This window comes from Dermochelys coriacea, chromosome 4, assembly GCF_009764565.3.
Source record: "Dermochelys coriacea isolate rDerCor1 chromosome 4, rDerCor1.pri.v4, whole genome shotgun sequence".
In the NCBI taxonomy this organism is placed as follows: Eukaryota; Metazoa; Chordata; order Testudines; family Dermochelyidae; genus Dermochelys; species Dermochelys coriacea.
Window position 1 is genome coordinate 32662333 of NC_050071.1, and position 27102 is coordinate 32689434.

The 27102-nt window shown below is 42.4% G+C and overlaps 1 protein-coding gene across 2 annotated transcripts in view; it reads right to left on the minus strand.

The window, feature by feature from the left end:
- Positions 1-24940: 24940 nt before the first annotated feature.
- The window catches only part of PAPSS1 (3'-phosphoadenosine 5'-phosphosulfate synthase 1), a 71902-nt gene continuing 69740 nt past the window's right edge, over positions 24941-27102 (minus strand). For both annotated transcript variants that reach the window (XM_038399399.2, XM_038399400.2), the window contains exon 12: positions 24941-25623. In XM_038399399.2, coding sequence (XP_038255327.1) covers positions 25485-25623 — 139 coding nt within the window. In that variant the 3' untranslated portion in view covers positions 24941-25484. The remainder of the gene's footprint in view (positions 25624-27102) is intronic.

The window sequence follows — 27102 nt, forward strand, 5'->3', positions numbered from 1 at the left end:
AGTAGTCATGACTGGACTACAGGTATTGAAGGGTATGTGCTGTTTAGGAAAGACAGAAACAAAGGTAAAGGTGGTGGAGTAGCATTGTATATCAATGATGAGGTAGAATGTAAAGAAATAAGAAGCGATGCAATGGATAAGACAGAGTCCATCTGGGCAAAAATTACATTGGGGAAGATAACTAGTAGAGCCTCTCCTACAATAGTGCTTGGGGTGTGCTATAGACCTCCGGGATCTAATTTGGATATGGATAGAGCCCTTTTTAATGTTTTTAATAAAGTAAATACTAATGGAAACTGCGTGATCATGGGAGACTTTAACTTCCCAGATATAGACTGGAGGACCAGTGCTAGTAATAATAATAGGGTTCAGATTTTCCTAGATGCGATAGCTGATGGATTCCTTCATCAAGTAGTTGCTGAACCGACCAGAGGGGATGCCATTTTAGATTTAATTTTGGTGAGTAGCGAGGACCTCATAGAAGAAATGGTTGTAGGGGATAATCTTGGCTCAAGTGATCATGAGCTAATTCAGTTCAAACTGAACGGAAGGATTAACAAAAATAAATCTGCAACTAGAGTTTTTGATTTCAAAAGGGCTGACTTTCAAAAATTAAGGAAATTAGTTAGAGAAGTGGATTGGACTGGAGAACTTATGGATCTAAAGGTAGAGGAGGCCTCGGATTACTTTAAATCAAAGCTGCACAAGCTATCGGAAGCCTGTATCCCAAGAAAGAGGAAAAAATTCATAGGCAGGAGTTGTAGACCAAGCTGGATGAGCAAGCATCTTAGAGAGGTGATTAAGAAGAAGCAGAAAGCATACAGGGAGTGGAAGATGGGAGGGATCAGCAAGGAAAGCTACCTAATTGAGGTCAGAACATGTAGGGATAAAGTGAGACAGGCTAAAAGTCAAGTAGAGTTGGACCTTGCAAAGGGAATTAAAACCAATAGTAAAAGGTTCTATAGCCATATAAATAAGAAGAAAACTAAGAAAGAAGAAGTGGGGCCGCTAAACACTGAGGATGGAGTGGAGGTTAAAGATAATCTAGGCATGGCCCAATATCTAAACAAATACTTTGCCTCAGTCTTTAATAAGGCTAAAGAGGATCTTAGGGATAATGGTAGCATGACAAATGGGAATGAGGATTTGGAGGCAGATATTACCATATCTGAGGTAGAAGCGAAACTCGAACAGTTTAATGGGACTAAATCGGGGGGCCCAGATAATCTTCATCCAAGAATATTAAAGGAATTAGCACCTGAAATTGCAAGCCCATTAGCAAGAATTTTTAATGAATCTGTAAACTCGGAAGTAGTACCGAATGATTGGAGAATTGCTAATATAGTTCCTATTTTTAAGAAAAAAAAAATGTGATCCGGGTAACTACAGGCCAGTTAGTTTGACATCTGTAGTATGCAAGGTCCTGGAAAAAATTTTGAAGGAGAAATTAGTTAAGGACATTAAAGTAAATGGTAAATGGGACAAAATACAACATGGTTTTACAAAAGGTAGATTGTGCCAAACCAACCTGATCTCCTTCTTTGAAAAAGTAACAGATTTTTCAGATAAAGGAAATGCAGTGGATCTAATTTACCTAGATTTCAGTAAGGCAGTTGATACTGTGCCACATGGGGAATTATTAGTTAAATTGGAGAAGATGGGGATGAACATCAAAAGGTACATAAGGAATTGGTTAAAGGGGAGACTACAACGGGTCCTACTGAAAGGCGAACTGTCAGACTGGAGGAAGGTTACCACTGAAGTTCCTCAGGGATCAGTTTTGGGACCAATCTTATTTAATCTTTTTATTACGGACCTTGGCACAAAAAGTGGGAGTGTGCTAATAAAGTTTGCAGATGATACAAAGCTGGGAGGTATTGCCAATTCAGAGAAGGATCAGGATATTATACAGGAGGATCTGGATGACCTTGTAAACTGGAGTAATAGTAATAGGATGAAATTTAATAGTGAGAAGTGTAAGGTTATGCATTTAGGGATTAATAACAAGAAGTAACGGAAGAGGAAAAGGACCTTGGTGTATTGGTTGATCATAGGATGACTATAAGCTGCCAATGTGATATGGCTGTGAGAAAAGCTAATGCAGTTTTGGGATGCATCAGGAGAGGCATTTCCAGTAGGGATAAGGAGGTTTTAGTACCATTATACAAGGCACTGGTGAGACCTCTCTCCACCAGTTAGTGGGGAACCTCAGTGCTAGAGTGCAGGCTGTGCAGTGTCTTTCACTAAAACGTTGTCCCACGCCAAGTATAAAGCTTAGCTCTCAAACCTAGTTACATGTTGCAAATTGACAAAGCTGCATGCCAAGGTAGGAAGAAATGAAAGGACTTCTGCATTCTAATTCCAGCTCTAGCACCAACTCCTTCCTTGTACTACATTATTTAATGTTTAGATTATAATAGTGCCCAAAAGTCCCATTTAGGATTATGGCCTTGTGGGGGGAGGGAGGGGCGCTGCACAACCAGAGGTGGCCAAAGGCTCTGATTTGAAGAAATCACAATCTAAGATGAACAACACATGGAAGGCTGGGCAGAAGGAGACAGACAGATGTATCCCATTTTTATATACTTACATTGGTTTTACCTAAATTTTAACTAACTTTCTCCCCAAACTCTCAATCCACCCATACTATAGTGATGGGTTTCAGTGTATGAACCTGGGAAGGAAAGCCGTCATATGTCAGCTGTTTCTTGTAGATGTAGGAGAAGACAAGGAGTTTGGGTTAAACAGAAATGTGTAATTAGCTGATGGATACTGCTTACTTCATCCAGCTTCTGTCCTTCTTTATCTTTAATATTTCCCCCTCTCTTTCTCTCTATTTTTATTTCTTCTACTGCACCAATTCCCTTCCCTAATTTTATATAAAAAGAACTCATGAACTGTTATTTAATAATAATCTAGATGCCTCCACCAAGGTTAGAGCCCCATTGTATTAAGTGTTGTACCTGCACATAGTAAGAGACAGTCCTTGACCCTAAGAGCTTAAGATCTAAATAGACAAGACTGCTAAAAGGTGAAAGAAAGGAAATATTATCCCTGATTTACAGATAGTGAACTGCAGCACCAAGAGATGAAGCAATTTGCCCAAAGTCAGTCTATGGCTGAGCTGGGAATTGAACATAGATCTCGTAAATCCCAGTTTAGAGCCTTAACCATGAAACCATCCTTCCTTTCTTGAACTCCTCTCTTCCCGTTACTACATTATTTTAATTCCCCTCTCCTAGGGTATGCCTATGATGCAAGTAGATACCCGCGGCTGGCCTGTGCCAGCTGACTCAGGTTTGTGGGGCTCAGTCTAAAGGGCTGTTTAATTGAAGTGTAGATGTTTGGGCTCAGGCTGCTGCCCAACCGCTGGGAACCCTCCCACTGCGCAGAGCCCAAATATCTAAACCACAGTTAAACAGTCCCTTAGCCGAGCCTCACAAGCCTATGTCTGATGGCATGGGCCAGCCATGGCTATTTGATTGCAGTGTAGCCCTACCCTTACACTACATTTTCCCTACCTTTATAAACTGGGGAAATGTAGAGTAAGAGAGGAAAGTAGTCCCCTCCCTGCTGAGGCATTTTAAATTGTGCGGACAGTCTCTGTTTCCACTTACAGTTGGGTTTGATAATTACGTGGCTTTTTACAAGTTGTGAATCCATGATGAGAGAGACATAATTTGGTTGAGTTTTTCATAGTTTAGAGGATAAAACTCTAAACTGTGGTATTTTTCTTGCAGATATGTCCAAATTTAAGACAAACTTTCAGCCTGAAACAATAAAGGACTCTTTTATGAGAAAAGGAAGAGAGGATACAGGAGTGGAATGCCCCATGGGCACGTGTTTTATTAAAATTGCACATGGAGGTTGAATAAATATTAAAGATCCCACAGCAACCATAAAATGCACAGTGAATGTGTACAGTGTGGAGTCATCTTCAAAACAGGAATCCTTCACATTAAATGCATCTCCCCTGAGGAAATGAAGGCACAAAGAATTGTGGGATATGGTGGGCAATGGGACAAATTTTTGTTCATTTTGTGGGTCATGGACCAAAAAATTTTAAAAACCTAACGTAAATGGTATAGAAGCTTCACTTGGCTTAAATAGCTAAGTTCATCACAATGAAGTTCCCAGCAATCTTGTCACAGTTCACAACTTGGTGGTTTTTCCCATTTCCTGTCATCAAACAAACCCTGCATGTTGATAGCCGACTTTCAGTCACATAAGAAGAGAACTAGCTCATTTAAGATGTTTTGCAGACAGACTCAGTGAGTTAGAGTCACAGTTTGTCCGCAGCCAGCTAAGTTTTTCTTTAAGCTGCCATTTTAAAGACTGAAGATAGCTGGTTGACTTCTTGCAAAACGTACTTCATAAATTGGTGTGAGAGGGCTTCCTAAGCATCAATGTCAAATCTGGGTTCCAAAGATGTGACACTGAATGTAAGGTTTGAAGGTAGTCTGGGAAGAGGGAGAGCGATTACTATTGATGGAGAGGCATGTGGAGGTTGCAGGATGAGAAAGGCAATGACTACTTGCATAAGTAGACCAGAGACATCCATGCATTTCTCTCTTTTGGTTGCTTTTAAATTCACAAGTGAAACACACAACAGAGTATTTGAGTGAAATGAGCAGCTTTTGGTTTGATCAAAGAGCTGTTGCAAGTGACGTCCATAGGTCAGTTCAGTGACAGTGTTCAGCAAATTCTCTCACTGATAATGATTCAACAGTTAGATGAGAGAAACAATGGAAGCCAGTAGCATCAAGGCTCATGTCCAAGTACAGCACAAGAGAGACCTGATCTAGTCTCAGTTATATGACTATTTTATAGGCTCTATAAAACACATCTTTTGCTGGGAAAAATTTATTCTCCAGAGAATACTCAAAGAAGTAAAAGGAAGATTTTTCTATCAGGTATATTCCAAGAGACCAAAGGACATTAATTCTCCTTTTTTTTCCTGTTCAGTTAGAGATTGTTTTAAATCTAGAAATATGTATTTGTTTTGCCCTTGAAAATAAAAATCCTCTACAGGTAATTAAAACAGTGAGCTATAAACTATTCTTTGTGAAGATATAGCAAAAAAGTTCTGCATTGCATGAGATGATCATTTCTTTAATTTATGATAGATTCTCTGTTTCACTGATTCAGTTGAGGGTTTCACCCTCCCACCACACTGGCTTTAAACAAGGCCAAAATCTTCTCTCCAGCTTATAGAACTGGTGTTTCACAAGAAGCAACTGCCACACAGAAAGTAAGGACACAGAGGGCACTGAGCTGAATACTTGTGTAAGAAGGAAATAATCAATCAGACCACAACTATTGACTCGTGGCTTCCATTTGAAGAGTTTTCTGTATGCAAGCTAGCTATTCTCTGAATAAGATAGTTTGCCCTTCTAGAGATAAAAATTATAAAACAAATGTAAAATGTGACCCAAGAGGGATGTTTAGTAATTGACAAGGGAGTTTAAGAATTAGTTATAAAAACCCTGCAGTTAGAAAAACTTGAAGCAGAAGAGTAAACACGAGAGTTGAAAATAACTATTAGCTAATTGCTACTCAACGTATCTTTAACTGTCAAGTAGATTTGCAATCTTCTGACTCAAGCATCTGTGCTTGTGGTTTAGAGAAATAACCAATAAAGCAATAGTAACAGAAGTTACTTATAAAGGCCTCTAAATAATTAACAATGATCATACAGAGCTTTTTTATAGTGCTTTTCATGTTGGCATCGATGGCATGTTCCACCAAAGGTGCCTCACTTCTACCCTGCTGGTGCTCTCAGCTAGTAAGCCAGGGAAGTTCCAGCCACAGAAGAGCTCCACAGTTGACCCACAGGCTCCTTCAGCTTTGGTTGTGGGTAAAAACTACAGTGTAATAGACTTTCATTCTTGCCTGGAAAGTAGGATTGAGTTGTATCTGGCCTATGTTTCATGAGGCCAAAGTATTGCTCAATTTCACAGCCTTCAAACTTCCACCTGGATGCCTTTTGGAGAGTAACATTTGCCCAACCTGACATTCACCCAGAAATTGTGCTTTAAAAGTAACTACAGACTTTGGGTGCTTCAGTTTCTGGGTGCTCAAAACTGACATTTAATGGGACCTCATTTCATAGTTCAGCCATTTCTGAGAGTCAGGTCTCTTTAGGGTGTCTCACATTAGGCACCCAAAAGCTGAGTCACCCAAAATCACTAGTCAATGAGGCTATGTCTGCACTCTGAGCTAGGGGTGTGATTCCCAGCTTACATACACATACTTGAGCTAGCTCAATGATAGCTAGTGTGAGGATAAATGTAGTGTAACCTCAGTGGCATGGGCAACAGCAGCACAGCTTAGCCATGCCAAGTACACACCCACGGGGTTCAGGTAGGTTTGTATTCAGTATGGCTAAACTGTGCTACCACTGCTCATGCTACCATGGTTACACTACTATTTACACTTGCACTAGCTCTCATTGAGCTAGCACAAGTATGTGCACTGTAAAATGGGAATCACACCCATCACTCATAACCTAGACATAGTCAGAAAGCGGAAAAGCTTTCACAAATCTTGGAGGGCAGATTCTGTTCACAGCTACACTAGTACAAATGAAGTAATTCCTTTAGTGCATTAACTCCAGATTTACATCACTGAATGTTTTGGATCAGTATCTGACTGTGCTTTCAAGTCATTCCGTGGAGTAAATGTTAATGTATGGAATAAAATTCACATTCCTAAAATCTATGCCTGTTTTACAGTTAACTACTATAGTATCATGCTCAGCACACAGATTTCTGGCACTTAAACTATTAAAACCAACACCTCCTTCTCAAGGTGCCTGATCCACAGCCCATTTGAAGTCACTGGGAGTGTATTCATTAGACTCAAATGGGCTTCAGTTCAGACTAAAAAAATATAAGGAAAGTTTAGTGGGCAAGTCCTGGAAGGCTTTATAGAGGAAGTTGTTAATGAAATATAAAATTAAATTGAATATAAAGTTATAGGGATCCTGGTCCATGACTAGGGCTCCTAGGCACTATGGTAATACAAATAAAATAATTATATATAGCAGAGTTCTCCTAATTTTTTGTAGCGGGGACCATATTTTATACGTCACTTCATGTGTGATTACATTTCATCCTTGTTGCAACTGCAGCAGATACTTAGATGGAAGATTACTTACTGGATTCAGCAGCTAGAAATGAGGTAGAGAAACCAACACCACGTGACCAGCCATCTCTTAGCAGGCAACAAAGAAGTGCTCTATGTGTCACCAGACCTCCAGCCTATTTATAATGCAACAATGGATTTATGCAACACATTATACTTTGACTTCACAGTTCTCATCTGACATTTTAAGACCCCAGGGCTTGCTCTCATTAAAGCCAATGGGGGTTTTGCCATTGGCATCAATTGGTCATAAAACCTTTGTGCTATTCACTTTCTCCATATCATTCATGGTTTTATGGACCTCGATCATAGCCCCCCACCTTGATGAAGGTGATGAAAAGTGATGAAAAGTCATCACTTTTCTAAATTGAACAGTCCCAGTCTGTTTAATCTGTCCTTGTATGGAAGCTCTTCCATACCCCTAATCATTTTCATTGCCCTTTTCTGTGCCTTTTCCAATTCTAATATATCTTTTTTGAGATGGGGCAACCAGAACTGCACCTAATACTCAAGGTGTGGGTGTACCATGGATTTATATAGTGCCATTATGATATTTTCTGTTTTAACATCTATTTCTTTCCTAATATTTCCTCACTTTGTTAGCTTTTTTGACTGCCACTGTAGATTGAGCAGATGTTTTCAGAGAACCATCCACAATGACTCCGAGAATCTTTCTTGAGTGGTAACAGCTAATTCAAATCCTGTCATTTTGTATGTATAGTTCGGATTATTTTTTCCAGCATGCATTACTCTATGCTTATCAACATTGAATTTCATCTTCCATTTTGTTGCCCAGTCACCCAGTTTTGTGAGTTCTTTTTGTAACCCTTAGCAGGCAGCTTTGGCCCCAACTATCTGGAGTAATTCCATATTGTCTGCAATCTTTGTCACCTCATTGTTTACCCCCTTTCCCAGATCATTTATGAATATATTGAACAGCACAGGTCCCAGTACAGATTCTTGAGAGACCCTGCTATTTAGCTCTTTCCATTGTGAAAACTGACCATTTATTCCTACCCTTTGTTTGCTATTTTTAACCAGTTACTGATCCATCCTCTCATCTCATAACTGCTTACTTTGCTTAAGAACCTTTGGTGTGGGACTTTATCAATGGCTTTCTGAAAATACAAGTATGTTACGTCAACTGGATCATTCTTGTTCATATGCTTGTTGACCCCCTCAAAGAATTCTAATAGATTGGTGTGGCATGATTTCCCTTTACAAAAATTGTGTTGACCCTTTCCCAACTAAGTGTTTATCTACGCCTGATAATTCTGCTCTTTACTATAGTTTCAATGAATTAATCCCAGCCAACCAGTAACCCTCAGGAAATGGCCCAGCAAGATGTTATAACTGCTGTTCTAATATGAAACGGGAAGAATGAAATAAAAGTATGGTTGTTTTTAATGAGAGATGAAATTTCAAGTGGGATGTTTAGGATATGAAATTCCCTTGGAGTGCAGAATAGCACAAGGCCTATGCACTACTTATGTCCCACTGGGGTTTATGTTGGATAAGATGCCATTTTATATAAAGGTAGCCTTCGGACTACAACCACTCTGCATATAAAACCACTCTGCATATATTTTGAAAGAGGGAATTCTTTGACTGAATCTAAGCCTCATGGAATTTTATGGCACACCTCTGTACTCTGTTTTAACTTGGAACTATTTATTGTCTTTAAGAATCCCAGATGTACTTTAAAGCACTGATCTAGTTTTCAGTGATGCTGCCTTCCCCTTCAGCTTCAAAATGATATCAAGATGGTGTTTCCAGATCATTCAGTTGTGGTAATGTCACAAGAGTGATACTGGTGCATGCGCGCACACACTCCTACCCACCCTCTCTATAAAGGAGCAAAATGTAACATTTTCATAAAAGCTAAATAATGAAAGGGACACATGTAAAAACCCCAAACATCATAAGGGCGGGCACGAGATTTGCAAGAGACTCAGAAACCTCATGTCCACTTTGAAGAATGTGTAAAAATCCAGCTTGTTTCATAATCAAAACAAAGTTTATTACGAAAGTAGAAAGCAAATTTAAAAAAGGCCTTGCTATTTGAACCCTCAGGCTTTCTTCAAGGTAAAACAACACAGCTGTGCAGAAACGCTTTACATGTTCCTCTCTCAAATCACGAATTGACTAACAGCTGCTGCATTGTCAAGAGCTCTGTGGTATCTAACAGGCATACTGACAATAGGGCAAGTTTACACTTTTAAAATTGCATGATACAGTCTAGTGACTTTTTTTAACATTATACATTGGAAGGAAAAGGGACAAATATCAAATATCAAATTAATCTTTTAAAGCACTCAGATTGAAAAACAAACAACTTTGAATTCTGAGTAACTTCCAAGGGTGAATTCTTGTGCCAGGACAAAGTATTAGTTTTGAGCCAGCAGTTGCTCTCTCTCTTTCAAGCATCCATTAGAGTCAACGCATTCATGATCTTAAAGTGAATCACTTTCAGATTGAAATCTCCAGCTGCCTTATAGTTTTTAGCAAGATATTTTATTCTACTTATGAGTAGGTTGAACTCAATTTTTGCATAGTCAGCTTCCAAGGATTTAACACTGCAGAGATGTTCAGATACTATGATGAGATCTATACAAGTGGATGGATCGATGCAGATTCAGACTGCATTGAATTTTTCCTGTGAATTTTCTGTATTGTTAACAGAGGAATGGTGCACATTGCCATGGCCCTTCCCCTCTTTATCTTTGGGGTTGGTGCCATGAGGCAGCTGTTTTCCCTTCTTCTGCTTGAAAAGGCTCATATCAACATGCAGAGGTAAGATTTTAGGCTCTTCAGGACACAGACTATCTTTTTGTTCTGTGTTTGTACAGCACCTAGCACAGTGGTGTTCCAGAGGTGCTAACAATATACAAATAATTAATGAAGACACAGTGACCTTTTTTGCACACAAATCTCAGGAAGAATAGATGCCAGAGGAAGGTAATTTATACTTGAACTAGGGAGGAAGCAATGTTTTCTGAACAGTTCAGGGACCATCAATGGCACCCATATCCCAATACTTTGCCCACCAAAAGGGGCATGTGAGTTTGTGAATCAAAAAGGTTACTAATTCATTGTTCTGCAAGGCCTAATGGACCTCAGAAGTAGAGTCATGATTACCAAGACTGGCAACACAGGAAAGGTTCATGATGCCAGAGTGCTGAGGAGATTGGGATTGTACCTCAGGGGTAGAGATGGGAATTTATTTCCCAAACATGACATGGTTTTCTATGGTAGTCTGTGACAATGGTTATTTTGGGGGACCAGACACACTAGCTCCTAATTTGGATCATGAAATGGTACCCCAATATCCATGATCCAGGAAAAAGTGACTTCAGCTACAAACTGAGTAATTGCAGAATGGTCATGGAGTCGGAAGCTGAAAGCTCATTGGCATCCAGACAGGTGTGTAGGACTCACAAATGTGGCCAACACAATTTGCATAATCATGACCTGCTGTGCTCTCCACAACATATGCAATGGAGAAGAGGAGTATTTCTGCACAGAGTGGGCATAAGGCAGGATTGGTTTGCAAAGCCTTTTCAGATAGCCAGATCCCACCAATGTGCACACTGGTGCTGGTTCCCAGCAGACAAGGAAAATCTCAGATACCATATGTGCACACATCCTTGAACAGCAGAAACACAGAGGGTGATTACTGCCTGTGCCAATGGGACACCATCACACCATATGCAGCTGCTGGAACAGCACAAGAGAGAACATTGGTACATAGTGTGTCAACATACCTTTGTGAAGGTTTTGTTCCCCTGTAGCCAATGTTTCTATAACCATGTGATTAGCCATTCATTTCTGTAACTACTGACTCCTGGTAGGGCACCTCCACGGGGTTAACACCTCAGAGCTTGGTTTTTGTACTGCCGAGGATGTTGATCCAGTTCTATTGGGATCATTGTGGAATGCTTTTGTGTTAACTTCAAACAACATTAACAATTTCAGGAGCACTCAATCAGTTTCAATGACCAAAATGTTCTTTAAAGGTCCTGAAGAACTTCAGAAATTCTCTCTTTTCACAATTGACTGAGGGTGGTGATAACAGCACTCATCAGCTATTATGCTTGACTACACCCAAAGTTGAAACAGGTCAAATTTTGGTGGGGGTGAGGGGCCATTTAATCACTGTTCAGTGCCTGATGTCTTTACTGTTACATTAATTTAATTGCGTTTCCTTGTTCTGTATGTAACTTCTGCCAGGTTGAGTCATCAGCCATGAGGGCTGGGTTCAGTACCTAGGAGGTTCCTCTAACAATACAAAACAGAACCAGCTTGACCCCCAATAACTAATCTGGGAAACTTAAACACCACCCTAGGGTGCCTCTAAGAGGCAATTCTTCCCTTCTTGCAAGGACTGAGTCTGTATGTAACAAAGAAAAATTTTAATAAAAAGGAAAAAGGAAGCCAGCATTAATTTGAGGAAACACCACAATTATGATTCAAAAGCATATACCATGAGAAAAACACCCACCCCAGAGTACATTGGGTAGTGTCCTTTGCCTCAGTTTCTCATCTTGCGATGCGGAAGTCCAACAAACAAAAATTCCTTTAATATGCCACTCCCCTCCCCCTCCACTGCACCCCAAAGTTGCTGTACTTTGTCAGCGAGGACCCAGAGTTCAGAGGAGCATTCACTTGTGTTCATCAAGACCTCAGCTGCTGTGGCCACTGCTGCAACTATCTCACAGCTGCCATTGTTCACTTTGCATTGCTGCCCACCACTGCCACCATTGCCTGCTGCACTGTCATACTCTCCACTGCGCCTTCACTTCTTTGCTACACCTGCCTCTCTACTGCACCCCCTGTGATGCCACATCTTGAGGTCCCACCACTTAATTGAGCTCTCCATGATTTCACCAGTTAGTGGGGAACCTGAGTGCTAGAGTGCAGGCTGTGCAGTGTTTTTCACTAAAACGTTGTCCCACGCCAGGTATAAAGCTTAGCTCTCAGACCTAGTTACAAGTGATTTCAGTGCTAATAATCACTAAACAAAGGAAGGACTCAAAATTGAGTCTAATTAGCTCAATCGTTAAACAGTGGAGAAAGAGAGTTAAATAGTGTCTAGGATATGTTAGGCATAGCCTACACTGCCAGGTAGGAACATCTGTCCCACTCTCTCTCTCTTTCACTGGGATTTGGCATCCCAACCACCTGTTTAGCAAGTGAGGTTCAATTGAGGGTGACCCATTCAATCAGGGCAGAATAAGTACAGTTTTGCTGCCCGTTACTCATACAATCAGGATAACATTTCATTACACCAGCAAAATTGATCACTTTGGCAAAGAAGTTCTCTCTGCTGAATTCCTAGGCAGAGTAGGTATGTTTATGTAAATACGGTCTGTTCCTGAAATCTTTTCCCCCAGCTCATCACTAGATGTTGAGGGAGTGGGGCGGGAAAGCTCATTCAGATCCTGCTTACATGTATGTGAACCAAGCCATAAATAAGTTCATTTAACATTTCTCTGTTTTGTGACTTCTGCTTATGTTAAAACTACTTGTGCATTATGAGCACATTTCACTTTCCCCATCCTTCTGGTGTATTCTTTGGAATTTGGATATTTATGGCCATGGGGGGGTGAAGTGGTATGGGAGGGAAAAATTATTATTTGCAGTGTGCTGACACCATAGAGTGTTACACAAATCAAAGTAATGAGCTTTGAATAGGGGGCCCTATACCAAAACAGAAAAAATGTCCCATTCAGGCAAGAGAGTCCACACGCAAGTCAAGGAAACTGTAACATTTATTAAAAGTGACACATGTAAGGTAAAAGTGAAACTTTTAAAAGAGGAACTGCATGTCAAAACACAATGAGTGTCTCACTCCCTGAGCACCATACACTCATTATCATGTGAACCTGTCTCCTTACCCTCCCTCTCCCGCTCCCCCTGACAAGAGGAGAAATGGCTACAGAAAACTGTTGGGGGGGGGGGGAGTAGGAGGAGGGGAACAACTAGGGATGTCTCCTGGATAGGGTTACCAACTTTCTAATTTCTGAAAACCGAACACCCTTGCTCCGCCTCTTCTCCTGAGGCCCTGCCCCCCCCAGTCCTCTCCCTCCTCACTCCATCGCTCGCTCTCCACCCCTCCCTCACTCTCTCCCTCCTCTCCTGGGACTCACCTGCTGCCTGCAGAGCCAGGCTGGGAGGAGCTGATGTGGAACCTGCCCACCTGCTCAACTGGGGCACAGCCAGTCCCTGGAGCAAGGGGTTAGAGCAGGGAGGGGTAAGATTGTTCTGAGGCCCAAAGCTGCTCCCTGCCCGGGGTCTCCCGGCCCGCGCCTTGTGAACAGAGCCCATCGACTGCACAGTTTGGTCTTTGCACCACAGCATAGCGTCGCCTAACCGCCTAAGCCTGCACACTAGAGGTGCCCGGAACCACCGGCCCAGCCCTGAGCATGCCCCACGGCCTGTCTGTGAGAAGGCAGCTTTTAGACCCCTCAACCCTGGGCCCAGGGCTTTGTCAATTCAGCTGGGTGGCCGATATTGAAGTGAAAAACAGAACCTCACAGCTGGCATTCTATCAGCCAGGTAGTGAACACTGAGGCCTGAAAGAGAGGGAGACAGATCATTCATTCACGCACAGAGGCATTACATACACACACGATTTTTGGAGCAATTGTTTGTGCAAAAAAGGCACACTCACAATTATGGCAGTTGCATGTTCAAATAATCAATTTGCATGCTTGTCCATGATAATTGTAATTGAGATATTGCAAATGCTTTTTGTATTATTATATTTATTATTGCATATGCAGTTCTGCACTCAGCACTTGAAAGAGCAGACCCATGGTGTATGACAATACCTAGGGAGAGCGTGTGCACACCTCTCTCCTCTCTCTCTTCTGCAAGTAGAGAGCTACCATCCTTGCTGTTTAGCTCTGAGCATTGCAGGCTGAGCGATGCAAGTACAGGGCTGATTACTACCTGAAATTCATAAGTGCAGTCAGCTGCAACCAGGAACCTTGCATTCTTTCAGGATGAGGCATGAGCAGGGTGCTCAGACTGCAAGGAGAAGATGAGGAGCAGCTGCAGCCTGGGAGCAGGAACCAGGGAGCAACGGGGTCACCCAAGCAGTTTGTCCCTCTGCGGAGTGCAGAGCCTTCAGGGAGAGGCAGCCTGAGTTGGAGGGAGCTGCTGCATGCCGCTGCTGGGATGGGACAGAATTGGAGGCTACTGTGGATGACAGGATGCTGCCACTTTCCCTTTTTAACTGGATGTTCAGGTCAAAAATTGGACACCTGGCAACCCTACTTCTGGACAGGGTTTAGAGGCTGAACTCTTACTGGGCTTCAGGGACTGCCTCAGGCTCATCATTCCCCCATTGCATACTCAGGGGGGTTCCTTTATGAGGGCATTCAGGTGCTGATGGAGGGGTGTTTGTATCAAGAGTCATGCAGGCTCCTCCCAGTCACTCGGGGGGTTGGGTCATTCACCACATCAGCACCCTAGACTGCAGCTGGAGGAGGTGGTGGTGCCAGTTCCCACAGAGGAGCAGTGTTCACTGCAGCAGGCAGGCTTCGAATTCTTTCAGTCACCAGTTGTATGAGTGGCCATCGGGGCATGCTCCCATTTTTCTGGGGCAAGCACTCATTCCCTGTGGCGTGCATCGTGCTCCAGGAACTGGTTCATCAGTACCTCTTCCTGCTAAAGAAACCGATCCTCCCATGCTCCAAGGAACTGAAACTGCTTCTGGTTCCTAGTCTCCATATCAATGAGGAAGTCCTCCAGGGTCCTTCTCCGTATGCCTCTGCTGTCTCTGGGGTGCTGCTCCTGGCCTCTTGGTGGAATGGTTCCCCCACTGCAGCCAAAAGTCCTTCAGATTCAAAGACAAGGATAACAATTTATTTTAAATTTTTTTGGACAAAGCTAAAAATCCCCTACACATAACTTTGCTGTTGAAGGCCACAATATCAATACTTTTTAGCATTTCAGGAATGCAACTATTAGACTATCTTTGCTTCTCAGACAACTTTTGCAGTCCCCAAGGAGCAGAGGCTAATAATGGTAAGACATACAGCAATGCTTTTAAAAAAATATAATTCTTAGTGTCTCAAGTGGGCAGTTGGGATGGGGTTCAGGTCCTTCAAGGGGCTATATTACCAATTGCCAATTTCTTCTTTAAAGGCTGGCCAGCATTTGGAGAACAAAGTAGTTTTCAAGGTACCAGAATGGAAAAAAGAGATGTGGCTTTCCAGTCCCATGGAGATGATTCGTCAATCAATGTCAGAGAGATGTTTCTGTTAATGATTAACCCACTACATATTGCTGAATGGATGATTTTGGTCAGCTATAAAGGTGAACCACATTTGCATTGCCGCTGAACCTCAAGAACCAGCGGGAATTTCTGCTACCCCAGAAATTTGCTGAAGTATGCGTGTGGGCGGGAATTTGACAGGAAATTGATTATATTCCATGCTAGCAGATGGAGTTTCCATGAAAGGAGAGAAGCAAGCCACTACAAACGTTCACCCATCCCCAACTGCCCCTTCATCACCAGAAAATCTGGCCCCTATGTCCAGCGAACAGTAGTGAAAGGGGCAGGGAAGGAAAGAGACACCACAACTTTTTTTGTTCCCTGAACTTTGTGATAGACACTGCAAGCTACTCACCTTTCCACTACAAAGGAACACTGCATCGTGTTTGTGCAACAGCTGAAGCAGATACTGCACCCACCCCACACCTCTCCTGGCTTCTGCAACATGGCTAGGAGCAGAGAGAAGCCAGACACCAGGGACTGGGAATGGTTAAAAAACCTGTCAATCTTCAAAGGGAGAAAGGACTGCTGTGACATTCCTTAGACAACCAAAGGATTCCCTTTCCCTTCCCATATCTAACCAACCCTGCACCCCTTTAGCCCCCCAGTTTTGTGCAACTTTCATTTGTAAGAGGACAGTAAGACAGGGCGTGGAGGGGGAAGTGTTAATTCAGGTAAATCATTCAAAACTTTTTTGTAATCTTCACAGGAAACAAAGGCAGCTGTAACTGTGGACAACCATAAGTTTTCAACAACTATCCTATCCCCAACCAGGCATTTTCCAAACCCATCCCTTCTCTTGGTCTGCATGGCTGACAGCACGCTGGCCAAGAAATGCACAAACACAAGGCCACATTGATAGTCTGCTAATAATCTGTTTTATAGCTTCAGGTCAGGAGCTAAGGAACAGGAGCAGCAAAGAGGGGAGTTTCATGAGGGAGTTCTCCAGGTGAAGGAGGTGAGACTATGTGACCATTGGGGCAAGTTTGTCTGTTAATTTGTTTGTTTGCTGCATGGAAACTATAGTTTGGTCTCTTCTGGGGGCTGTGTGCTGAGCCAAAGGGCCAGCAAGGCTAGGCTGAGAGCTTACTAATGAGGCTCTAGCCTGCCATCCTGCAATCCCTTGACTGGGGTGGGGCTAACTCAGAAGAACAAGAGTTTAAAAAACCAGGAGCAGCAAACAGGGGAGTTTTGCAAGGGAGGGTGAGAAGCAAATACACCTAACAAACATACTCTAAACTTAGGCCAATAGCCCCACCCCCCAAAAGAACTGCAGGAGTACTAATAAAGCAGGCAGAAGTCCAGCAGCAGAGTGAGAGCTACTCAATTCATTGCACTAATGCAGCATGTGCAATTATCTGCATTTTGCAATTGTGAACAGGTGGCATGGGTGTGCATGCAATACAAGCAGCTCATGGCTCTCTGAGAATACAGGCTCTTGAGGCCAGAGTGGCTGAACTGGAGGAGCTCAGGGAGACAGAGAGGTACATAAAGGAGATTTTAAGGGACACAATAGAGCAATCCCACCACCAGTCTGACAGCCTCTATGCTGTTAAAGAGGATGAAAGTCTCAGAGAAAGAGAACATCAAGCTATAGCAGAGGGAAACAATCCCATAGTTTCAGAGTAGCAGCCGTGTTAGTCTGTATCTGCAAAAAGAACAGAAGCACTTGTGGCACCTTAGAGACTAACAAATTTATTAGAGCATAAGCTTTCGTGGGCTACAGCCCACTTCATTGGATGCATAGAATGGAACATATAGTAAGAAGATATATAGATATAGATATACAGAGAAGGTGGAAGTTGCCATACAAACTGTAAGAGGCTAATTAGTTAAGATGAGCTATTATCAGCAGGAGAAAAAAACTTTTGTAATGATAATCAAGATGGCCCATAGTTGGGACCCTCCTTCCAGATGTCACATGGTATCCTCTCACACTAAGGATACCTCTCCTAAGGACGGAATCCCAGTTACTAGGGAGAGCCAGGCACGAGTAATGGATTTGTGACAATCAGGAGAATCGCATGGTAAATTGTCTGCTGGGTGCAAAGGCTGCATATCTCACAAAACATCTAGATAGACTTATGTGCAGTACTGGAGAGGAGTGGTCATGGTACATGTAGGTACCAGAGACATAAGGAAAGATAAGAGAAAGGTCCTGAAAGCCAAATTTACAGTGTTAAGAGATTAAAGTCCAGGATCTTCATAGAAGCGTTTACTGAAAGGCTTCCAGCTGCTCGCACAGAGTCAGGTAACCAGGCAGAAATGAAGAGTCTTAATGCAGTGAAAGGGGCACACAATGGTGTAGGGAACAGGGTTTTAGGTTAATTAGGAACTGAGGAACCTTTTGGGAAAGGAGAAGCCTATGCAGGAAAGATGTGTTTGTATGTGTATAAACTCATGTTCTGCCAAATACATAATAGTGCTTCATGGGAATTCAGTAAAATCATTGATTTACAGCCATGTCTTCTTGGGGACCATTTGGAGTAGAGTGGAACAGGGGCTGGGCTTAAAAATCCAACATTTAGCACCAGAACATGAGGGGATATTGGCAGGGAAAAGGCAGGAGTGGGTCTTTTATAACTTACTAGCCTTTGGTACTTATTTCTGCCTTGGCTCAGGGTCCTCCCCAGGCTCATCAGTGGGTGCTTGCTTGGCTGTTTCCTCTAGGAGCAAAGTGACATGCTCTTCTTCCTCTGGGACTTCTGGGGTTTCCTCCACAGTCCCTCCTGCCTCCTTACCCTGGCCCTCATTGGCATCCCAAAGGATGAGGAGGCTGTCAGGGTTGAGGGGAGGGGGTCATTAGCCACTCCAGGCTCTACACTGGGAACCTTAGATCACTATGTCCAGTTTATCATAGAATAGGCAGTATGATGATCCCTCCCAGAGTGCCTGTTTTGATCTCCAGTACAGGTGCCTGAGGTGTTTCCAGCGCTGGGACAGAGTCCAACAAATGCCCACCTCCTGCAGCCTCTGTGAAGTTTCCCAGTATAGATGAAAGTTCTTGCAGCTCTGGGAGAAATCATGGAGGATGGTGTATTCCCACTACACTTTGACCACGCCCCTGTGTGCTTGGTGGACTAGGCAGCTGCTCTCAGAACATGATCCATGTTCACATGTATTGATCAAAATAATGCAGCGGAAAACACATTCTCAGTTGGTCAGCGCAGTTCGCTACCCCCAGTGACAAGGGGCAGACAGGGACCTTTATAGATTGGATCAGCAAGGGGTCACAGCATTGTAAAAATGGGGCTGGAGAACTACTGAAATTTAGCACCTGGTATTGGCCCGTAGAACAGGTATGTGACTGCTAGTGTGAGGTGTGCATTCACCTCCTCAAGTGTGCTGGCTTACATGCCCTGTATTCACCTTCAGACACAGGTTTCAGGGGTCTAGATGTGGAAAAGAGGGGGGTTATGGCACAACCATGTGCATGGACCTGTGTACAGTTGTTAATGTAGATGTACCTTAATTCACATTCCATCAGGAATAGGAATAGAGGGCCAAGACTTCCTGGTTATTTCCTAAGTTACAAACACTAGGTCTAGGGTATATTTTTCTTTTAGATCATTAAAAGTCATTGGGCCTGATCCTGCAAGGGGCTCCACTCATGGAACTCTCACTGAAGTCAATGAATTAGGGCAAAACTGAAGTCCATGGATGGGCCAGATACAAAGCATATGGAGGACTGTCCCAACAGCAATTAAGATCCACTTTAAGATCTATGATCACTCAAATCCTTTTATTCCCCATCCAAAACATTCAGTATATTTGATTCTTACTGATTTTTATTGAAGAATTATTCCAGATGTATAAGTTTGGGTTATCTCCAGGCTTTATGCAACCTATTCCACATTTTCCATGTCCGGAATATTACTGAGTTGTTAGGTGTTTAGATCCCTTATTGAAAAATACAGATAGGAGCCACTATCCTCAGTCATTGTTGGCTGCTTTTCCATCACAAACCAGGGCATCTGATTATCCCACACAACTTACACCGCCAAGCAGTTTGGTGTAACCTTAAAATAGGCAATCTGAGTCCTCCATTCTATGCTTCCTTGTGACTTTACAGGAAAACTCATACAATTTTTTCAAGTTGCTCAATGCATGTTGCTGGAATTGGCATCATCTGGAATAAATGTCACTGAGGAGCTGTAATCATTTTGTAACACTTATTCAACCCCAAAGACTAGGACTTGGTAAACTCCATCCACCTCATCAACTCTTACGTTTTGGAAAGCTGGGTCCAGTTTGTCCTTGCATCATTGATACAGGGTTTTAAAATCAGCAGGAAAGGGGTTTAGTTTTTTGGTGTTTTATTACTTTTTTAAGCCATTATACTCAATATGTCAGAATGATTTGATAGTGGTGAGTAAGAGTTCCAGGGCTCTGCAAAAAATATGGGAGAACAGCCATATGGTCCCCCTCTGTGAGATCAGAAGGGGAGGCCACTGCCTCTTTGTAAGGATTTTAGCCAGAGAGTGAGAGGAAAGAAAAGTCACCTTGAAATGTACATCTAATCCAAATTCTTTGAGTCAGAATCAACTCTGGTCCATTATACTTTAGGAAGATGATCTTCAAAAAGAAGAACTTTGGATGGGTACTCTTTTATTGTCAAGTAATAAACATCTCAATAAGTACATCTTTATCTTTTTGCAATTCAGAGTTGCATCACTATTTCCAAAAAGTTGTTAATTTCACTTGTTCCTGAGATAAATAGTTCCTTTTAGCCTTTAACACCCTGGTCAATCTTCAGTTATGTGAAATGCTAAAAGCTACGGGCATAGGTCTGGGATAAATTTACCTCTGTAATTCATTAGTCCTGCTACTGCCTGTGTAAGGCACTTATTGCTAGTTTCTCCATAAGGCTCTCAAAGTTACGGCCCCCTGGTAGGTAGCACCCACTGTAAAGAAAAGAATGTCAGCGCCAGGCAGTTAAAGACATGGAGAAGTTCCTCTAGTTAAGCTGGAGAGCATCTTTAGAAAAGGTTCTGAATCAAGGTATAGTCATGAATGGGACACCACAGAGGAGTCTGCAGCAAGGAGCAGCATTTCTGTTGTATGCCTCTTCACACAGAAAAAGCCTTCTGAAGAGACAGTTTGTCTACAGAGAAGCAGAATCACTCATTCAGTTTCATTACTGGGAGGGAGAAAAAGAAAATTAAGGTACCGCCAAAGTATCCCAGTCACAGTAAAATAGCCCCATGGGAATGTCCCAGTCACATCCCCTATGGGTTCCCCTGGGTAAGCACCAACGTTGTATAAGGCTGACGCCTATATAGGCATATGCATGGGAAAGGATTTTGGGAGGGGTTGAAGGTGTGACTGTGGAGCGAAAGATTCCTTTGCAGGTTGCAAGAGGCCAAAGGGGGAGGAAGGAAGAAAGGAACGGGTTAACTCAACAATCCAGCTAGATCTGAAAATAAGAAGCTGACTCCAGCCGCCCAAGGCCATCGCACCCAAGCAAACTCTCTGATGCCAAAAAAGACGGGGCCTGAATTCCAACCCTAAGTGGTGTTGGAGAGCTGCCTAGTAGCCTCTTGTTCATATTCCGACCTATTCATGATGACGACAGCACCTCCTACTAGCTACTAGGCAGCTCTCCAACACCACTTTCTACAAGCCATTATCCTCTGATCCCACTGAGGGTTACCAAAAGAAACTACAGCATTTGCTCAAGAAACTCCCTGAAAAAGCACAAGAACAAATCTGCACAGACACACCCCTGGAACCCCAACCTGGGGTATTCTATCTGCTACCCAAGATCCATAAACCTGGAAATCCTGGATGCCCCATCATCTCAGGCATTGGCACTCTGACAGCAGGATTGTCTGGCTATGTAGACTCCCTCCTCAGGCCCTACGTTACCAGCACTCCCAGCTATCTTCGAGACACCACTGACTTCCTGAGCAAACTACAATCCATCGGTGACCTTCCTAAAAACACCATCCTAGCCACTATGGATGTAGAAGCCCTCTACACCAACATTCCACACAAAGATGGACTACAAGCCATCAGGAACAGTATCCCCGATAATGTCATGGCTAACCTGGTGGCTGAACTTTGTGACTTTGTCCTCACCCATAACTATTTGACATTTGAGGACAATGTATACCTTCAAATCAGCAGCACGGCGATGGGTACCTGCATGGCCCCACAGTATGCCAACATTTTTATGGCTGACTTAGAACAATGCTTCCTCAGCTCTCGTCCCCTAATGCCCCTACTCTACTTGCGCTACATTGATGACATCTTCATCATCTGGACCCATGGAAAAGTCGTCCTTGAGGAATTCCACCATGATTTCAACAATTTCCATCCCACCATCAACCTCAGCCTGGACCAGTCCACACAAGAGATCCACTTCCTGGACACTATGGTGCTAATAAGCGATGGTCACATAAACATCATCCTATATCGGAAACCTACTGACCGCTATTCCTACCTACATGCCTCTAGCTTTCATCCAGATCACACCACACGATCCATTGTCTACAGCCAAGCTCTACGATATAACCGCATTTGCTCCAACCCCTCAGACAGAGACCTACCAGATCTCTATCATGCATTCTTACAACTACAATACCCACCTGCTGAAGTGAAGAAACAGATTGACAGAGCCAGAAGAGTACCCAGAAGTCACCTACTACAGGATAGGCCCAACAAAGAAAATAACAGAATGCCACTAGCCATCACCTTCAGCCCCCAACTAAAATCTCTCCAACGCATCATCAAGGATCTACAACCTATCCTGAAGGACAACCCATCACTCTCACAGATCTTGGGAGACAGGCCAGTCCTTGCTTACAGACAGCCCCCCAACCTGAAGCAAATGCTCACCAGCAACCACACACCACACAACAGAACCACTAACTCAGGAACCTATCCTTGTAGCAAAGCCCATTGCCAACTCTGCCCACATATCTATTCAGGGGACACCATCATAGGGCCTAATCACATCAGCCACACTATCAGAGGCTCGTTCACCTGCGCATCTACCAATGTGATATATGCCATCATGTGCCAGCAATGCCTCTGTGCCATGTACATTGGTCAAATTGGACAGTCTCTACGTCAAAGAATAAATGGACATAGATCAGACGTCAAGAATTATAACATTCAAAAACCAGTTGGAGAACACTTCAATCTGTCCAGTCACTCGATTACAGACCTGAGAGTGCCTATCCTTCAACAAAAAAACTTCAAAAACAGACTCCAACGAGAGACTGCTGAATTGGAATTAATTTGCAAACTGGATACAATTAACTTAGGTTTGAATAGAGACTGGGAGTGGATGGGTCATTACATAAAGTAAAACTATTTCCCCATGTTATTTCTCCCACCACCCGACCCCCCACTATTCCTCAGACATTCTTGTTAACTGCTGGAAACGGCCCACCTTGATTATCACCACAAAAGGTTTTCTTCCTTCCCCCACTCCTTCCTGCTGGTGATAGCTCATCTTAAGTGATCACTCTCCTTACAGTGTGTATGGTAAAACCCATTGTTTCATGTTCTCTGTGTGTGTATATAAATCTCCCCACTGTATTTTCCACTGAATGCATCCGATGTAGTGAGCTGTAGCTCACGAAAGCTTATGCTCAGATAAATTTGTTAGTCTCTAAAGTGCCACAAGTACTCCTTTTCTTTTTTGCGAATACAGACTAACACGGCTGCTACTCTGAAACCAAAAATTAGTGAGAGAGTGAAGGCCAGCAAGGGGGAAAAACAACAGTTTCGCGTCCCTGAAGCTGGTGTGTTTTGGGAAAGCTGAGGAAGCCATGGTAGGCCGGTTCGGACTAGTACAAAGAGCACAGGGGACAGAGGTACCTGAACAAAACGCCGCACAAAAATCCCAAGACTTAAAACTCTCCTGAAAGCTAAAGCAGGTCGGAGATCAACAGCAGACCTTGGACGGCCTTGTGCACAGGACAGAACTCTCGTCCACCCTTCCCCCTCTTCTTCTTACGTTACTCCCGGGCTTGGCCAGCCTCGGGTCATGCGTGTGTATGAAAGTGGATTAGGGCTGGGGCACTAAAGCTTCCTTCCTTCCTCTGAATGATGTGGGGAGCACACTGCACTCATGGCTGTTATTTTATTAATAAAGCTTTAAAACTTAGTCACTTGCTGTGGTTTCAGAGTAGCAGCCGTGTTAGTCTGTATTCGCAAAAAGAAAAGGAGTACTTGTGGCACCTTCGAGACTAACAAATTTATTAGAGCATAAGCTTTCGTGAGCTACAGCTCACTTCATCGGATGCATTTGGTGGAAAAATTTTTTTTTCCACCAAATGCATCCGATGAAGTGAGCTGTAGCTCACGAAAGCTTATGCTCTAATAAATTTGTTAGTCTCTAAGGTGCCACAAGTACTCCTTTTCTTTTCACTTGGTGTGCTCCTTCATCTCCTCCCCTAAAGATCCTGTGGCCTCAGCCTGATCACCTGATGCCCCAGGCAGATTGATAACATAAATCTGTGACAGTTTTGGTGGAGAATGCGGGGGGGAGGGGAGGCACGGCCGGTTCTGCAGAATGCATCAACTGGTCTGCCCTTGGTATTTCATGTTTGCTGTGCCCAGCACGGTTGGTATTTCATGTTGAGGATTTTATGATTAAAGGTGTGCCCCACCCTCAGCCGTAGCATGACTGAAGAGAATTTAGGGTTTCTCGCTCTGCCCTGCAGGGGGGAGGGGAGGAGGTTGGTTGGTATTTGGTGTATGAACCCTCGGCAGTAGAGGCCGAGTAATATGGAGGGAGGCTTAGCGTCCCTCCCTCTGGCCCACACTCACCGCTGTTATTTTATTAATAAAGCTTTAAAAATTAGTCACTTGGTGTGATCTTTCATCTCCTCCCCTAAAGAATCTGCGGCAGAAAATAAGTGTTTGTATTTCACTCTGAGAATTTGCTTTTTGTAATTTTTGCAATAAATATTGTTTTGGATGCTGAATTTAACTAGTTAAAGATTTTTTCTGGACCTTTGAAATGTGTGGGGTTTCATCGGTTACACAAACTGAGAAGTTCTAGAAAAAAGGCTAGATTTTACTTCTTATCAAAAACTCTTGAAAAGATGGAAATAGGGAGTTCTAATGTTGGGCTAAATTCTCTCATGAGACATGTATTTATATTGCAATAGTAGCCAAGACTTGAAGATTTTTTTGGTGAGAATTAACTCTCTACCTAGGAACATATACAGAAATGTAAGTAACTAGAAAAATGGATGCAGGATTTCCAACATTTTTTTTTAAAAAAGTATTAAGGTCATGAGACAATAAGTGACACCAAATACTGGGAAGACTTAAAATCCAACTAGATAAAATATTCACCCTAAGTACATATTACACCATTGGCAACAAGCAAATAAAAGAAATCCAACCACCACCCTAAAACCTCTGGGATAAGCATTACATGTAATTAATAGTAAAGCCTATATTTTTCTCTATTCATGAGTTATGCATTTCTCTCACTTTGCTGCTCCAGTGCAGAAGAGAAGTACAAAATAAAATAACTCCAAAATGTAATACAGAAAGCAAAAAAGTTTAATTGAACTTCATAAAGAAGTTCTGAGATTACATAACAAGAGCTTAAAGTTACAATGCTTCTGTGATCACTAGTTGACAGAAAAAGTAGAGTACAGTTTTAAAATACTTCATTTACTTCCATAGTTCTAATCATTACATTTATCCTGCAAACCATGAAATCAAAAACTACCAGACTGCTTAAATAGTGTATGAAAAAAAATTTGCATCGATGTAACAGCTGCAGAGTTCATAGGACAGAGGCATAAAAATAATATTAAAAAAGGCGAGTTAAAAATCCTACTGCAAGAGTATAGACTGTAATAAAAGAGAAGACATTAAAACCAGCAGTTTGTTAGGTGCCAATACATAATAGAACCCATAAGACAGGCAACGAATGATGCTAAGTTTGGGAGAAAGAGTCTGTTTCCAGGGAAGAACTTCCTGACAGACACCACAACAAAGCAGCATGAATGGTGACTGTGTGGTCCCCTTCTTGGTTATAAATCAAGCGTCAAAGATTGATCTGCAGTTAATAAGAGGCCTAAGCCTTCTCCAAGTATTTGTAGTACTCTGTCAGCACAGTCCAGGCTTTGGGAGCCATGAAACCTTCAGGAGGGTTTTGTCCTTCCCGAGCCAACTTGCGCATGCGGGTTCCTGATATAAACTCAAAGTCTTCATGGCTAAAAAAGTAAATAAAAAGAGAATGTAAATTGAAAAGATGGAAGTTATGGCTGAGACTGATCTTAGCTCCTCCTTTTTTTGACAATGACTTTATATTCCTTAATAAAACCCCACCTTGGAGTGTGATATTTGAGAACACAACTGTGGTTTCAGACATGCTGCTAATGAAGAGTACCAGAAAATCCTGAAAGTATATACGCCCTATAGAATATACATATATATTCTTAAGATAAATGAGGGGTATGCATGTATGTCCGCACATGCTCAAAATAGATAGTTTCATCCTGGTCCACTGCCTATCTTCCTACAGCTGTAATTCCTAAAGATAAAATTCAGGAGGAGAGATGGAAAATTGAGGGCAATCAGGATTATCTATCATCAGCCACTCAAGTTCAACATCCAACACAGTTGAAAACAAAGACACAATGTCAGAAAATCTACCAAGTGTTCCTAAGCAAAAGTGATTTATAGTTAAATTAAATATAGCAAATTTACTTACCTCATTTGTTCAATTTGCAACATGTATTTGTTACTTGTTCTTCCCTAGTCTGTTTGAAATAAAAGCCAAATACTGACCTCACAAGCACATGGTTCAGACTGAAACAAATGAGAACCAAGTGTGTGCATCAGAGGGCAGAGTTTAAGTGCTTTAAGTGCTAAACCATGCTCAGTATGAGCTGGAGGTTAGCAAGGTACAGAAAGAAAAGGAATACTTGTGGCACCTTAGAGACTAACAAATTTATTTAACCATGAGTGCTCAAGTCCTCCTTTTATTTTTGCGGATACAGACTAACACGGCTGCTACTCTGGAAGGTAGATAAAGCATTCCACAGTTCCCCTTTCACAATGCACACCATAGCACACACTGTTAGCAGCACAGCTTTCTGATTTGAATTGTAGTCCGGTGCAGAACAGTAAAGCCTAGAATGAGCTTCCTGCTCTCAGTAGTGTTGATGCCCAGATTGTGGAAACAAAGGAGAAATATATATAAACGTACTTCAACTACATAGAATATATAACACACATCAGATAAGAAAACTTAACTGAACTATTTTTTTAAAGGGAGGGTACTGGAATGGAGAAAAGCTGTGCTCTGAATTGGACTGAAAAACAGGGAACATTCATCAAGTTTCTTCCCCAGCATAGATATGACTCTGGTGTCTATCAACCTCTCAATAACTGTGTTGGAAAGAGTTGTGTCCTATCTACACAAGCAGCTGTTTTCTATAATAGTTTGCAGGAAGAGGCACCCAGATTAATTTCCTAGTGTGAATAAGATAGTACAGAGTTTATAGATTAAGATAGCTGTAGGAGAACGGACTTCCCACATTCTACTCTGTGGGGTGTTAATTCTGAAGCTTGCATACAATTTATGTGTCAACACTTAGCTAATTATAGGCAGGGAATGGGGTGGGAATTTGAACAGAGGCTCAGGTTCCCAGAAGGGATCAGAAGAGGGTACCAGCCTTTGGACTTAA